The sequence below is a fragment of the Drosophila arizonae genome, chromosome 4 (genome assembly GCF_054131065.1).
Source record: "Drosophila arizonae isolate 15081-1271.41 chromosome 4, UAZ_ARI_1.0, whole genome shotgun sequence".
Classification (NCBI taxonomy): Eukaryota; Metazoa; Arthropoda; class Insecta; order Diptera; family Drosophilidae; genus Drosophila; species Drosophila arizonae.
The window spans coordinates 24,999,501-25,014,013 of record NC_142924.1 but is presented as its reverse complement, the minus strand read 5'-3'; the positions used below and the strand labels follow the sequence as shown (position 1 = coordinate 25,014,013).

At 42.4% G+C, this 14,513-nt stretch overlaps 2 protein-coding genes across 2 annotated transcripts in view; one reads left to right on the top strand and one right to left on the bottom strand.

Moving 5' to 3' along the window:
• Window positions 1-14,513, bottom strand: part of LOC108614622 (uncharacterized) — a 63,735-nt gene that overhangs the window by 19,265 nt on the left and 29,957 nt on the right. The gene's annotated exons all lie outside the window — the stretch shown is intronic.
• ND-B14.5AL (NADH dehydrogenase (ubiquinone) B14.5 A subunit-like) lies at window positions 12,232-12,939 on the top strand. Its single transcript, XM_018008824.2, has one exon. It carries the CDS (start codon window positions 12,377-12,379, stop codon window positions 12,839-12,841), a length of 465 nt encoding a protein of 154 aa, XP_017864313.1. The 5' UTR covers window positions 12,232-12,376; the 3' UTR covers window positions 12,842-12,939.

Genomic DNA, 14,513 nt, shown 5'->3' with positions numbered 1-14,513 from the left:
TTGGGAATGCAAAGCATATTCTATGCCTGGCTCACACCCGTTGCGTCTCTGGTCACTCAAGCCCACGGCAGCGCTATGCACACTCATTAACGCAACAATAAAATATGCCCCGCCCACCCGGGGCCAATGCAGGCCAATGGCCGCCCACTTGGCTCGGACAATTAATGTGACTGACACACATGGAAATATTGCATCGGCTGCGTTGTCATATTTGATTTACAGTTGCAATTTACACACTTGCGAGGCGACCCTCAACCACCGCACGCCGCACGCCGGACGCCGGACGCCGGAGGCTGGAGGCCGGAGGCTGTAGTCCACGTCACGTCAGCAGCCAGTGTCTGTTTGATGTTGTTAATTGATTTTCAAAGTCAACTTGCTGGGCCGGCAAACGTGCCCCGCGCCCCACACACACCCCCACGCCCACGCCCACTCGCCGGGCTCAGTTGCCCGAGTTCGGTTTCGCTTTTACTTCGCATTGGCGCAACGCATCGCTCAGAGATTAGCAGGGCAGTAAAATGCGTCTCCATTCGAGCGCAAGCGACATAAAACCAATCCCTTAATCCTCCACGTCCCCAATCGTTAATTCTCCAATACCCAATACCCAATACCCAATACCCAATGTCCAATGTTCGATGCCCAATGCCCAATCCGCATCCGCATCGGCAATTTACACATGGAGCTGAAGTTGGGATGCGTGTAAGTGCAGCGGAGCGCATTTGCAGCTGCAATTGCAAGTGGATTTGGATGTGGCCAGGACACTGGCAGGACGTGGTCTGTTTGTTTTATGTGCGGCCATTGTAGTGCAGCAGTTGTAGCATTTGTTGTTGTTGTTGCTGTTGTTGTTGTTGCTGCTGCCTGGCATGCGGTTCAATCAAAGCGATTTTCAATGTCCACAAAATTACGCAAAGGACAGTTTGGTAATTTGACAACGACGACGGACACATCACGGCACAGCACAGCACAGCACACAGAACACACTCGCCTGTTGTTGGTAATGAGTTTGGTTTTACTGTTTAAATTTAAACATGCATCAGCCAGCCGAATGTAACTGGAGCAGGAGCAGCAGCAGCAGGAGCAGGAGCAGGAAGAGAGGCCACCCTTCCTGATGCGGTCGACTGCAATTCTAAAGTGTATTTGCATTAAACGCTTCGTGAGCGAGGTCGGAGAACGGAGGCCGGGGACAGAAAACATGACAGTTGCATTAATTCTGATTGCGTAAATATTTTAAGTGTGCGGATTGCTGAAGGATCCGCAAAAATGTTTAGACTGAGCTCAAATAGCGCCTGTGGTGGATATATGTGATGTCCTCTGTTCCTAACGGATGTCCAAATGTCGTCTGTTGACACGTTTACTTCATAACTTTTACGGGCTTTTCTACGGGTTCAACAGACCATGAGTGTAAAGCACCTTTGCCGTCATTGAAGCTGGAGACTTGAAGACAATCTTTAACATACTAAGATCAACTGTGCTTCTCATGCTTTTCGGTCAGACATTCCGAATTTGAAATATTATTCTTAAGCTTGTGATCAAATTAGGCATTAAAGGATCCCTTATTAATGAACTTATCTATTGAATTATTTAAATCAGATAACAGGGTAACAGGTCAAAGCATTATCTAATTGAATTCATTGTATATTTGAAGAAGTATTATCCATTGCTCTCAGTTCGTAATTTCTTAGAGCCGATTAAAAAATCAATCTTGACTGATCGAATCACATTTTGCTTATGCGACGCGACGTCAACAATTTAATCCTTGAGCCTTTAGCTAAGCGAAGATCTTGGCTCAATATGGATTATTTATTGTCAAGTTAAAGCAAGCAATGCGACCTCTCAGTGCTATCGGCCTGACAGTCACATTTGAATATCGTTTCGATATTTTTAATGAATTCCACTCGCAGTGAAGTATTTTAAATTCGTTGCCTTTCGTTGTCTCTGTGTCTCGACAAAAGCAAACAGAAGGCAAAGACAAACACAATTCAAAAGAAAGAAAAAACTCACTTAAAATGAGGAGCGGGCAAATGCTTTTAAATATACAAATTCACATATATATGCAAATACATGTGTATATGTATTTGTACATAGTCTGTTGACTTTCGATTGATATTGATGCAACGTCAATCAAAGTGGAGGAGGACTTTTGCTCTAATTTTGCTGCAGTTGCGTTCATTTGATATAAATTGTTGTCGCAGTCGAGAGAGAAAAGTTTTGATTTCATTTTGGATGGGAAACGTAGTTTTATTGGCGCACTTTTAATTCAATATTTGACGTACAAATTGTCGTTGACGTCGCATAGGTATATATACATATGTATGTATGTATATCGCTCGTGTATATTAAATATTTATTTAGCAGCATTTAATCAATAAACTCTGTAGAAGATTTATGGCCATTTGATGTTAAATTGATGGCAGCATATTCCAAAATGTTTCGAAATGTTGACCTTGTTACGAATTCCCTACGCACACTCACGCCTTTAGTTATGCAGAGCTGCCAGTCGGGGAGTCAGGGTGAAGCCACAGTTCGTATACTTGATATTTGGCAAGCAGCCCAGGCGAGAGCTGCAGCTGAAGCTGTTCCGCAGTCTTCATCATGTTTTGCATATTGTTTATATTTTTGTGCAGTCTTGTTTATGCAGGCGGTAAACGGAAGCATTCTCGACTCGATTGCTCTGTTGTCCCCTTGCCACGGCTCTCCTGCTCCTGCTCCCCGCTCTTCGCTCTCCTGCTCTCTGGCAGTCCTGCTGCCTGTTGTCCTCTGCACTTTGCACTTTGCCTTCGATACATGGCATATCAGATTTATTTTACAGTTACAATATTTAATTTGCTCTTACGCAAATTGCTCGCATTTTCCGTTTTGTTCAATGCAAATTTCTTGCCCTGGGGTCAGCTGCCCCAGTTGAGTTATTGAGGACCTTGTTCTCACTAAATTTATTTCGAATCGAGCATTTATATATCGTATGTCGTAGAGATGTGGGCAAATTGATTTATCCGGGCGATGGCATGCAGCTGGGACTCGCATTCAATCGCTGCGCAATGCACTTTAAGCAACCAGACATTAAATCTTGCTTATTTATGATACTGTTTGCAAATTGCTCAAACAATGTCTAACATCGCAGCACAGTTTCAAAACTTGATCCACAAGTTCCGAGCGAGCGCGGCGAACACGCGTCATACGCCGTGTTTTACACGGAAAAGTGCTGCCAAACTATTTGAATGCGGAAACAACAGATAGCAGCAGCTGCGGTATTTACGGGCCAGCCCGCCTCCCGCCTCCCTCCCCTGCGGGCAACTATCAACCGGTGTCGACTTAATTTCAGCTGGCAGACAGCGCCAAGAAGCCAAGTTGAATCTTTGTTCAGCTCCAACAACGATCAATTGTCAGATAGTTGTCGTCGTTGTTGCTCTTGTTGCTCGCTGTGGCTTCGCTGTTGCTGCGGCAGGAAGCGTGTGCGCTTAAAAGTTTAAACAACAGTTATGTGGGCTGCGGGCCCGCACCCAATTGGCCAGGTATGCAGCATATTGTGCAGGTGGAAAATTTATAATTTGCGAAATTGCCACGCATGCTGGCAACATGTTAAATGGCCAGGCAGTTAGCCGGTCTCGCAGGCTGTCATTAGAGCCGCTTGGGTGGCGGCTTGAAATATGTTAACCTCAAACGAGACGCCAGCCCGGCAGCCCGGTAGCCCGGTAGCTACCTGCCGTGTCCTGGCCCGGTCGAGCCCTGGCCTCCGGCACAGCCATAACAATCCGGAACGACCCGAGCCGTGTACAAAGTTCGATTTAAGGCCTCGTTTATTTAGCTATCCAAGCAGAGGGCAGTGAGTCGAGGCGAGGCGAGGCGAGTCGAGTCGTCTGGTTCGCTTTGCATGTTGCAAAAGTTGTTGCCGTTGCACAACCGCATGCCACAACATGCAGCTACTCGCCGGCTAGGGCTGGGGCACATTCTTCCTCTCTGTCTCTCCTCTCTCTCTCTCTCTCTCTCTCTCTTTCTGACCACATGTGCGTCTGCGTGGAGGTGAGGGCCTCGCATGTGGTCCTGACATGCCCCACTTGGCAATTGCCGAAACTATTTGTTTACATATTTAGACCATGCGAAAGAGGCAGACATGTTGTCAAGTCATGTTTACTGTGAAATATGTGCATATAAATGCTGCCGGCCCGCCCATTTTCACGCCTACAGAGGCTTGGGCAATTATGGATACAGTGATGCCCAGGCAAAAATAAAAGTCGAGGTACGGCGAAATCTAATTTCAAAACAAAATGAATTCTTCAAGGCATTCGCTCTCTAATCAATGCTGGTAGTTTCTGCGTTTTCTTAAACTCAATAAAGTTATTCACTATAAAAAAATGTGATATCGTATACAAAGAAGAGGCACGAGCCACCTGACTGTTGAATGTTTTCCGCAACAACTTCAGCTAGCTTTCGTTTAATCTATGTAGAATACTGAAGTAACATTATATAATGCCATTCTTTGTAGAATAATATTTTTATATATGCAAATTTCTTTGAAAAGGTAATTTTGCAATCTATATCTTATCATTTACCTTTTTTTTACATTCAATTAATATTACATGTTTTATTTGCGCATGGAGTTGAAATATATAAAAACGAATTTTAATGTTACTCACTGTATGCTAAAATACTTAAAGCTATGGTAAATATAATATGAAGATATTCCATTCTATTCTATGTTTGTGATGTAATAATGGGAAATTTCTTGTTTGTTAGAGTAGCAGCAATACCATTTATATGAGGCACTCTATGTCCTCAAGCAGAAAAAAGAGTGGGTGCTCGCTTATTATATATATTTACAGTATCAGTAATCAAAATCTGCTTTGAATATTCAAATTTTCTAAAAATCCTCAGCTATCATCTGTGTTTTGAAAGTAAGTGAACTTTAACGCAATAGCAATTGTTATTTTATTTAATTTCGTTTTATTGTGATTTATTTCCACTCGACATTTCTTTGACAATCATATAAAGCTAATGCTACAAATTTATTTTTAGCAGAGATTAAAAATGTTAAAGATTAAAGGAAATTATTGGAGTGGCACATTGTTAAGTCCCGATATAATATAATAAGTAAAATTCTGTCATATTTTGTGTAAAATTAATTTTAATGAAATCAGAATTTCATTGGGGCAAAAGCAGACTGAAATTGTTGCGCATTTCAAAATCAATCTCGTATATCTCAAATTTCCGCCCAGGCCAGACAACGGCTTGAGTTTTACCTTACAAAAGTCAAGATCAAAGTTGGCTCTTCAGACGTAATTAAGCCATTTGCAGCACGTTTTGCCAATTCAAAAAATACACTTTGACCTCCTGCCCTGTGTGCTCTTATCGCAGAGCGCATTTGAATTGTTGAAGATGAAGATAGAAAAAAAAGAAAGAGAGGGAGAATGCCGCCAAGCTCGTAACAAGTCAAAATTTGAGCAACCCCTCCAAGCGATGGGCGTTTGTGCCCGTCGGGCGCAAATTCGTAGGAAAATCACGCGCGCTTATCTCAACCTTAACCAAACCCACGCAATTAACGCCCATTGCGCTGTCACTGTGAAAAATGAGGCCGCATAACTGGGGGGCGGAGCTGAGCGGAGGTAGAAGTGGCAGCGGCATGTATAGATTGGAGGGGAGCAGCGGAAGTAGTTGCCCCAAACCCAGTTCAATGCTTGGCAATTGCGAAATGATTTGCAAACGATGCGCAATCGAAATCGAATTGGAGCTCCCCATTGTAGTCGCCATTTAGCAATAGCTACAAATTTTAATTGCCGTTGCGATAGCGTCCTGCAGCTGTAGCTGGCAGCAGCCCGAGAGGGGGGAGTGACGCCTGCTGCTTCACAATAAGTAAGTCGAATTGATAAGAGAGTCACGTTTCACGTTGCACGGAAGCCAGCTGAAGTGCTCCAGCATCAGCCGAGGCAGGGAGGCGTTGCCCAAAGACAATGTTCCGGGTGTCTCCATTATCAATGACAGCCGAACGGAAACAATGGTTACTCTTTTATTGCCACGACTCCTGCTCGAGGAGCACGAGCAGGAGCAGGAGCAGGCAGCAGGCAGCTGCTGCCTTTGTGAGTAAAATTGATAAGATGCCGAAAATGACTTGGAAAACAATAAACGTGGCCATGAAATGAATAAAGGCTGTGCATTTAGCACCCGGAATGAATAGAGCGCCACTTCAATGGAGAGAAACTCAAACGTAATTTCGGTGCATAAACAGAACGTTTGCGCATTTTAATGAGGGTATTACTTGTGCCTCCTGCCGATTGAAAATCGAAGCGAAGAAATCGGATATTGCAGCTGTAGGAGCAGGCGGGAGGGAGAAGGGGTGCATGGGAATGGCTATATATGCGAGCATAGAGGCTCCAGTGTTATCGATTCTCGATTATGTACTATGTGATGCATTCACTCATTATCATCATCAGCTGAGTGGAAGGAACCAGCACTGGCCGCGGATTCACGGCAAAAGTTTGCTCTCATTTAATAAAATTTCATTTGATGAGACAACAAAAGTCGAGTCCATTCCGGATTGCAACTTGTTCTGACGCGCAACAAAATTTTATGAAATGCTTGAGAGCAAATTTTATGTCTTGGCGCAGCATAAAATTTTAGCGCTAGCAAAAGTGCCCCGCGTCTCGGGCCGTTGGCGGTTTCTCCTCTCGGCCAGACAGAGAGTCGCTCAGCCTTGGCTTGGCTAATAATATCAAGCATTTACACCTTTATGGAGCGCACTTAGAGCGTTTATTTATGCTAATGGCCGGGCAGAACAAGCGGGGCCCACTGTTGTTGTATCTCAAAGTTAAGCCACCGAAAGTGGCGTCGGGGCGAGCTTTACACTAATACCACCCCGAAGCGCTGTAAAAGCATAAAGGAGCATTACAACAGCAGCAGGAGGGGGAGCAGGAGAAGGAGCACGAGAAGCTGGAACAACAAACAGAACATCCGATAGTCAGCTCAAGACTAGAGCAGGTAAACTTAGTGCGAGTCCATTTCATCACATAAGACAAAAGTTCGCTCCAGTCGCCACCCTCAGCTCTTGACCTCCCCATGCAGCGGCAGTGGAGAGGTCCTGGGGCAGCCACGAATGTGTTTGTAATTTCCCCAGAGTGTGTTTGACTTTGACGACTTAAGTTGTAAACTTTAACATTATCATTTTCACTACAAGGCGAGGCGAGCGGCTTCTTTGGCCTTCGGCCACCAGCAGCCGAGAGCAGCTAGCAGACATGGCCTGCTCCTTGGAGCGACTGCCCTGGCATGTGGCATGTGGCATGTGGTACGTGGGGTGTGTGGCATGTGTGTTTGTCCTGCCCGCAAGTTTAGCCAGACATTTTGATGATGTTGACCTTCGCTACTTTTACTTTTCGCAAAGTATCTTTGCTTCTTTACATTTTGCAGCAACCTCCCGACACTGTTGACATATCGAATTACACTCGAACACACAGCAGAGCAGAGGGAAGGAGAGGAGCTGGATCGTTTCATAGACATTTTTTTTTTTTTTTTTTTTGTTCGCCCTGAAGTTGAAGCCGCAGCGTGAATCCAGCCCGTGCTCGATGGCGGCTCGAATTACCGAACTGCCGAATTGATTTACTTTGCTACATGTGTCAATTAGTTAAATCAGAACACGAGAACACGTCAGCCGCATGTGTGACAATGCCTCCCATCCCACCACCGCCACCGCTATCGCCGCCGCCGTTGCCACCACCCTGCGAGCCACGCACCCCTTCCTGAAGGGCTCGACAGCGGCGCATTGAATGTCATCTCCAAGGCTTTTCCACTCGTGCGTGCCATTTTTCACAAAATACTCAAAAAAAAAAAAAAAAATAATTTCAGTTTGCAGCACTCGGCACAATGCCCTCCAAAGCATTTAAAGTTTTGATTTATTAAAAGCATATTATGTGTCATTAATAATTCGTAGCCTTCGCTCATTACTCACATTCACATGCAATTCAATGCAATAATCTGATACGCTTTGAAACACCGAAAAACAGTTATTGAAAAAGAATCCAAACTAAGATTTGTTCCATATGAAATATAACATACTAGCTGGCCCGGCAAACGTTGCATTGCCCTCTATATTATTTCTAGGTAAAAAATTGTTGAAAGCTATGTTGTTCAGGCTGGGATACACTGATAAATTTATTAATCGGATTTTCATTCAAGCACCTTGTTGTAAACGACATTCTTCGTTTTTTGGTCGGGTGCAAGAAGAAATAATGCGGATCGTTTGCCAATACGTGAGCATGCCACGTACAATTGACCATGAGAAAAACACGCATTTTCTAGATTGAGGCCACAAATAGTCAAAGATTGGCCCTGTGACTTGTTGATCGTCATGGCGAAGGCAAGACGATGCGGGAATTGAATTCGTTTAAATTCAAAGGGCATATCTGTTGAGCTCATCGGAATCCTAGGAATAAGAACTTCCTCATCTTTAAATTTTCCTTTGAGTATCAACGCGTGAATCACATTGCTCATCAGTTTTCTTATCACCAAACGCGTTCCATTGCACAGTTTGCACATGGAGAATTGCTCTTTTCATAGCTGTGTTCATTTCTTGACGCCGGTCAAGTTGTTCTTCCATATTGCCCATGAAGTATATTTGCAAGAATTTTTGCTGTGCATCTTCAATAGGTTGCAATGATCCAATGCGATGGCAAATCTGGCCTTGAATCTTTAAATTCAAAGCCATAGTTATTATAGTTATATTTACAAACACTATTTACAGAAATCTAACAAACTACATTATTCAAAATTTTTTTTTGGCAGTCATAGAAAATAAAATTTTTAACGTAAATTACCTTAAATATCCGTCTCCAATATTTTCCGCCCCAAATTATGTCATTTGGAAACAGGCATTATATTTTTGAGTGTTCGCTAGAAAATGTCGTGATTCTAGTGTTTCGCCATAAAGCAGGGAACGCAATGGCTATGGTGACCGCTAATGGCAATGTCACTTTACCACTAAGGCAGCACAAACCGGGCGTTTCACCAGCAAACTTCAATGCGCCACAATGCTAGCAAACAACGTCCATTGGACCAATGCAAACTAAACGATTCAAGCTGTAATCAATGGTGCAATCATATCGAAACGCTGCTCGATTCAAATCAATCCTTGAACCATTTCTTATTGCCATTTCACGGGCTGTCTCTCTTTGAGAAGCACGAATTAAGGCCCTTCTTCCCTGGGTACTAACGCGGAGCCTTTCTCGGGCGATTTCTCGCTCTTCGTCAGATAATTGACTCGCGCTATTCCGTTGCCTAATTGCATTATGGGTCCGCCGGGAAAGATTAGATCTTCTAGGACGCGGCATTTTTATTAATAGTAATACTGCCCTCGCACAAAACCATATAAAACAATCGAGAAATATAAATATAAATAATTTACACAAATTTATGTTTGAGACAAACAAATACCTGAACTTTCGAGATATTTAGCTTTTGTAAAAGTCCAAAAATACAATTTTTAATAATTAACTTTTTTTTTTTAATTTCGAATTTTGAATTTTGAATTTTTTATTTATTTTTGATTGTTAGGTTTTAATCTTTTGATTTTTTTTTTAATTTTTTCAGATTTTTGATTTGAAATATTTATAAAGTTTAAAAGTCCGAAAATATAAAAAGCCAAAAATACACTTTTTAATAATTACCTTTTTTTTTTTTAATTTCGAATTTTTTATTTTTTATTTATTTTTTGAACAGTCAGGTTTTAATCTTTTGATTTTTTGCAGATTTTTGATTTGAAATATTTTTCCTTTTGATTTGAAAATTTTTTTTTTTTTTTTTTTTTTTTTTTTTTTTTTTTTTTTTTTTTTTTTTTTGAATAGTCAGGTCTGCTCGAGGTCAGGAGACCGTAGACTGACTGACTACATTTGTTTATTTACTTCTACACTATTGTCAAAACTGTCACTGTTACCAAGCCTACTGGGTATAAAAAAAATTTGAACATTTGGGGAAAAAACCGCGTTTTTCAAGTATTCGGCAAATTTGTTCAGTATTTTTAAGACCCTATACTAAACTCGTTGCGGAGACAAATCCAACAAATCAAAAACCATGAAAATTGGTTCAGCCCAAATCAAGTTATAAGCAGTCTTCACTTTTACACAACTTTCTTTTATATATATAGATAATGATGGGGCAGTACATCTATGGATATTCACGAGAATGAACCAAGAATCCCAATGGAAGAACAAATTAAAGTTGTGAAGTAAGGAATATAAACAGTTAAAAAATATATATATTCTTTCATATTGATCCATATTAATTGATTTGTTCTACGATAGAGCCTTAAACATAATTGTTAAGGTGTCAAATGCATAAATGAATAATATATAATAAAATAGAATACATTTTTTAATTTTAGTTAGAGCCCAAATTATTAAAGTCATACGAAAAAAAATAAAAAGAAAAAATAGTATGAAGAGTTTTGTATAAATATGTATAAGTGTATAAAAATATACGCATAGTAAGTAAATTTATGTAGAATGTAATCAATGTTGAGAATTTTATGAAATAAGATTTTTGAGTAGAACTTTGAATTTGAACTTTATTCGATTCATAATATTTAATTTAATATCAAGAAATTTGCAAATAAAATATGTTTTAAAACTAAGTAAACTAATAATAAGAATCCCACTCTGTGGTTCAAGGAACTAATATACCAAGAAACAAATAAGAAAGCTCTAATCGACGGATATGCAGATCCAGGGATCGACACGACTTCTATCCAATGCCTAAGGCGGCGTATTTAAGCTAGAGCTAGATTCCCATTACGATTTAGTTGCAAAATCAAATACATTCTGATTTGCATTTTAAACGGTTTGATTATTGATGTTATTAAACTTGTTCTTAATTTATATGTAGCCCATAGAGTTCAAATTTGGCCCTGACTGAGATACCATAAAGAATCAACTATCTCGAAGCATGCCATTATTTAATTTGAATACTGTCGATACATGTGTTACGGTACATTATTTATTTGACTTAATTTGTTCTTTTTATCATGATTATAATTATATTTCCGTGGCCAAAATATAAATAAATTTTTAAAAATTTGACTGAGTGACTGAAATGTAGTCTTAGTCTTAGTCTTAACATCCGGTGATGCCTTGCTCTATGCATTTGACCATAAATTTTGGCAGATCATTTCAAGTTTTTTGTAAATTAATAAGGCTTAATCATTTGTTCTACGGCTTCTGTTTTAATTACTTCGGATCATTGGCTGCAAAATAAAATTTTACTTTTTCATACAGACGATTTACCATTTTTCAGTATCATGCAGTTTCCCATGTTCAGATGTTCCTTGGTTCCGATTTTGTTTCTCATGGAAATCAATTACTGTGTAGCTGCTATTGTGAATAGTGTAAGCGCGAGCTTATCGCAAATGATGTTAGCGCAACGTGTGCCGTAAATTAGAATCAAATTGAGAGGAGTCAAGCTGATTTATGCGTTTCCCATAACCAATGCCGCTTGTATAACAACAGATAAGCGGGCGGAACAACTGCAGATCCCGTGGACGGACCCGGAGCATGGAAAATGAAAATGCAAAAGGTAAACAGCCAGCCGTGGGCTGGACCACCCTTTGACACGCGGCCTGGGCTGTGGTGCTGCCCGGGCTGCGCAATCACCGGGACATAATCAGCTCGATTTCGTAAATCTCGACAAGCTGCTTATCTGATGAAATGTGAGCGGAGTTCTAAGGATCTTGCTCACTTGATAAACATCTCACACGCTCGGCTTGCAGACTTCCGGCCGGCTGTGGGGGCTGTCAAAGTGACAGCTCAGGCGATGCGGGGGCGAATACTAAGTACAGTAAAGCCTGGCGCGTGCGGCTGTCAGAAGCGGCCTGCGTTGCTGTCGTGAGCTCTTCATTTTTTTGTTCTCTGATTGGCATCGGAAATTGAAGTGTTTTTATTAATTTCAATTGGACATTTGCGCACTGACTTCCACAAGTGCGAATATTTCATTACGCGTCTTCATTTGAGCCGAGTCGGCAGCTCCCAGTCCCCGCTTCCTGCTGAATTTCCGCAGCGCGCCTTTTGTTTCTTTTCTACGGTTGTTGTTTGTGGCAATATTAAAATTCATTGACGCAGCTCGACGGATTTGTTGCGCAATTTGATTGACAGTCAATTGCGATTGATGCTTATTGAATTGTGCCAAAGCAGGAGGAGGGCCTGCCCTCCTGTCAGGCCAGCGCAGTGGCACAACTCCTCAAGTGGAACACTGTATTTGGAGCATCAGTAATCCGCAGAGTAGGCGCTCATTTTCGACAGCTCGGTTAGAATCAAAAACTCGTATAGAAATCTCAGAAAAAAACATATTTTATATTGTGATAATATTCTAGTCTTAGGTTTTTTACGTTCCGCAAAAACTTTTGATTTGACAAATGGCACCCAATCACCGGGAAATCTCGCCATTCCTGAAGCTCGTTCGCGACTTTCTTCTGGGTCGCAAGCACGTGACCAACAACCGCTACGCGGATACAGTCAGTGCGCGTAGCCAGACTCCTCCCACGATTCCCGAGGGACCTCCCACTCGGCTCTTCGGCAATCAGTATTATCTGAGGGATCCGCGGCGTCAGATGGGGCCGCCCATTGACGTGATTGAGCAGAAGAAGAAGGAACTCGCTGCGGCCAAGGCTGCCGAAGCTGCTGCCAAGGCTGCTCCCAAGGACGCTAAGCCTGGCGCTGTTGCCGGACCTGCCCCCAAGGATGGCCCGGCGCCGCTTCCTGCACCTGCATCTGGCAAGTGTCCTCCTGCTGCTACTGAAGGCGCGAAGCCTAGTCAAGGGGGACAGCAGAAAAGCGGATCTGGGCTTCCAGTGCCGGGAAAGCTGCACAATTGGGATTAGGAGAAAGGTCGAAGGTTTTAAATTTAAAGTGATTGACAGACATTTAAAGTGATTTACAAACTGTGCATGCACCACATTAAACTTCTCTGCGCTCATCAGCTATCCTGCTCTTCAGCTCTTCAGCTCTCCAGCTATGCAGCTTTTCGGTAATTCAGTTATTCAGTCGTCGAATTGTTCAGCAGTGCGAACATAATTGCGGCCTTAGGCACTTGACACAATGGCGAGCGATGTCAGTCAACGGTCAGCGACAATGCGAGAGGGGGCGGTGCGTGAGGGTCGTAAAAACGGAAATCTAATTAGACATCGGAGGCGAAAATCATTTATTACACCTGCATGAAAATTTAATTAAGCGCACAATTAACAGCGCTGATACCTTTACGGCCTGCGTCGGGGCTTATGTATGCGCTTTATAATATTTAATGCCATCAAAATTTATTTGCAATTTAAAACGAGGCAATTTTCGCAGCGACGCTGAGTGGATTATGCCAATTGTTGATGATGATTGGAGGTCGATTGTTAATTGTCTGTTGCCGTAATTTATGTTAATGACTTTTCACATCGATTTATTGATTGCAGCAGTGCTGCCCAGGGCAGCTCCTGAAACCCACCCTAACCCTGTTCAAGCGAGTAAACGAAAATATAATCTGATTTGGAGCTATGCAAAAATTCTTATATACATACAGTCAGTTATTGTTGCGGGCGGAGTGGTAGAGCGGTAGAGCGGGCGGCCTCAAATTTATTGAAATTGCCCTTATAAGCCATAAACCCATCGAGGGTTGACTTCAGCTTGAAGTGCCTTTCGCCAGATTGCAAAAGGGTGTCAATTGCTTGGAAATTTCACTCTCCGCCTGTCAAGTCAACATGTTGCCAATGCTGATTCGCATTTCGCAGCTGCCAGAAAATATGAATTTGGCAACGGAACTGTATCACTTTTTCCTCCAGGTTTGTTTTTCTCCGTTTCTTTTCAGCTTGCGTGGATTTATCGAGAGTTCTGCTCTCTTTTTATGGGGCCCAGAAATTTATTTATTAAGTTGTTTACTGCCTCCACAGTCATATGCTACATACTTGTCCCCAATCAATGCTAATTTCTGGGCCACACGTGTCCTCGAGCATCCGAGTATCCGCGTATCCAATCTGGGCTTCAATTAACTAAGACGTCATGTTTGAGTTGAAAAAATATGATGAGAAAAACACTCTTCGGACTCTCGTAATAATTAATGTGTGCTTAAGAAAAGTCCCTTTCGAACTCCTTTTCAAATGTCAATTTCGGCCAACCAAAAATTGCGGGCCTCAGACGACAGCTGGGCGCAATTGTCAACGCGTTGCACGCGTTCCACGCGCTCTGCCTCGCCGGCGTCAAATGTTCAAATGTTACTCCAATCAGAAACGCGTAATTAAAATATGTACAAACATGGCGGGGAGCTGGCAAACTCGCGTCCGCCAAGGAGGAGGCGGGGCGCGACGGGCGGAGTTTGTTTACTTTGCGTGTTTTGCTATAAAACCAAAAATAACAGAAACGACAGCAGGATCCGCCGCCGTCGCAGCAACAGCAGCAGCAGCAGCAGCGGCAGCAGCGGCAATAACAACAAGAATAGCATTTGCATAAAGCAACAAACAGCTCGCAGGCTTAGGAGTGGGTGTTGAGCGGCGAGTGTGGGAGTTGGCTTAGTGG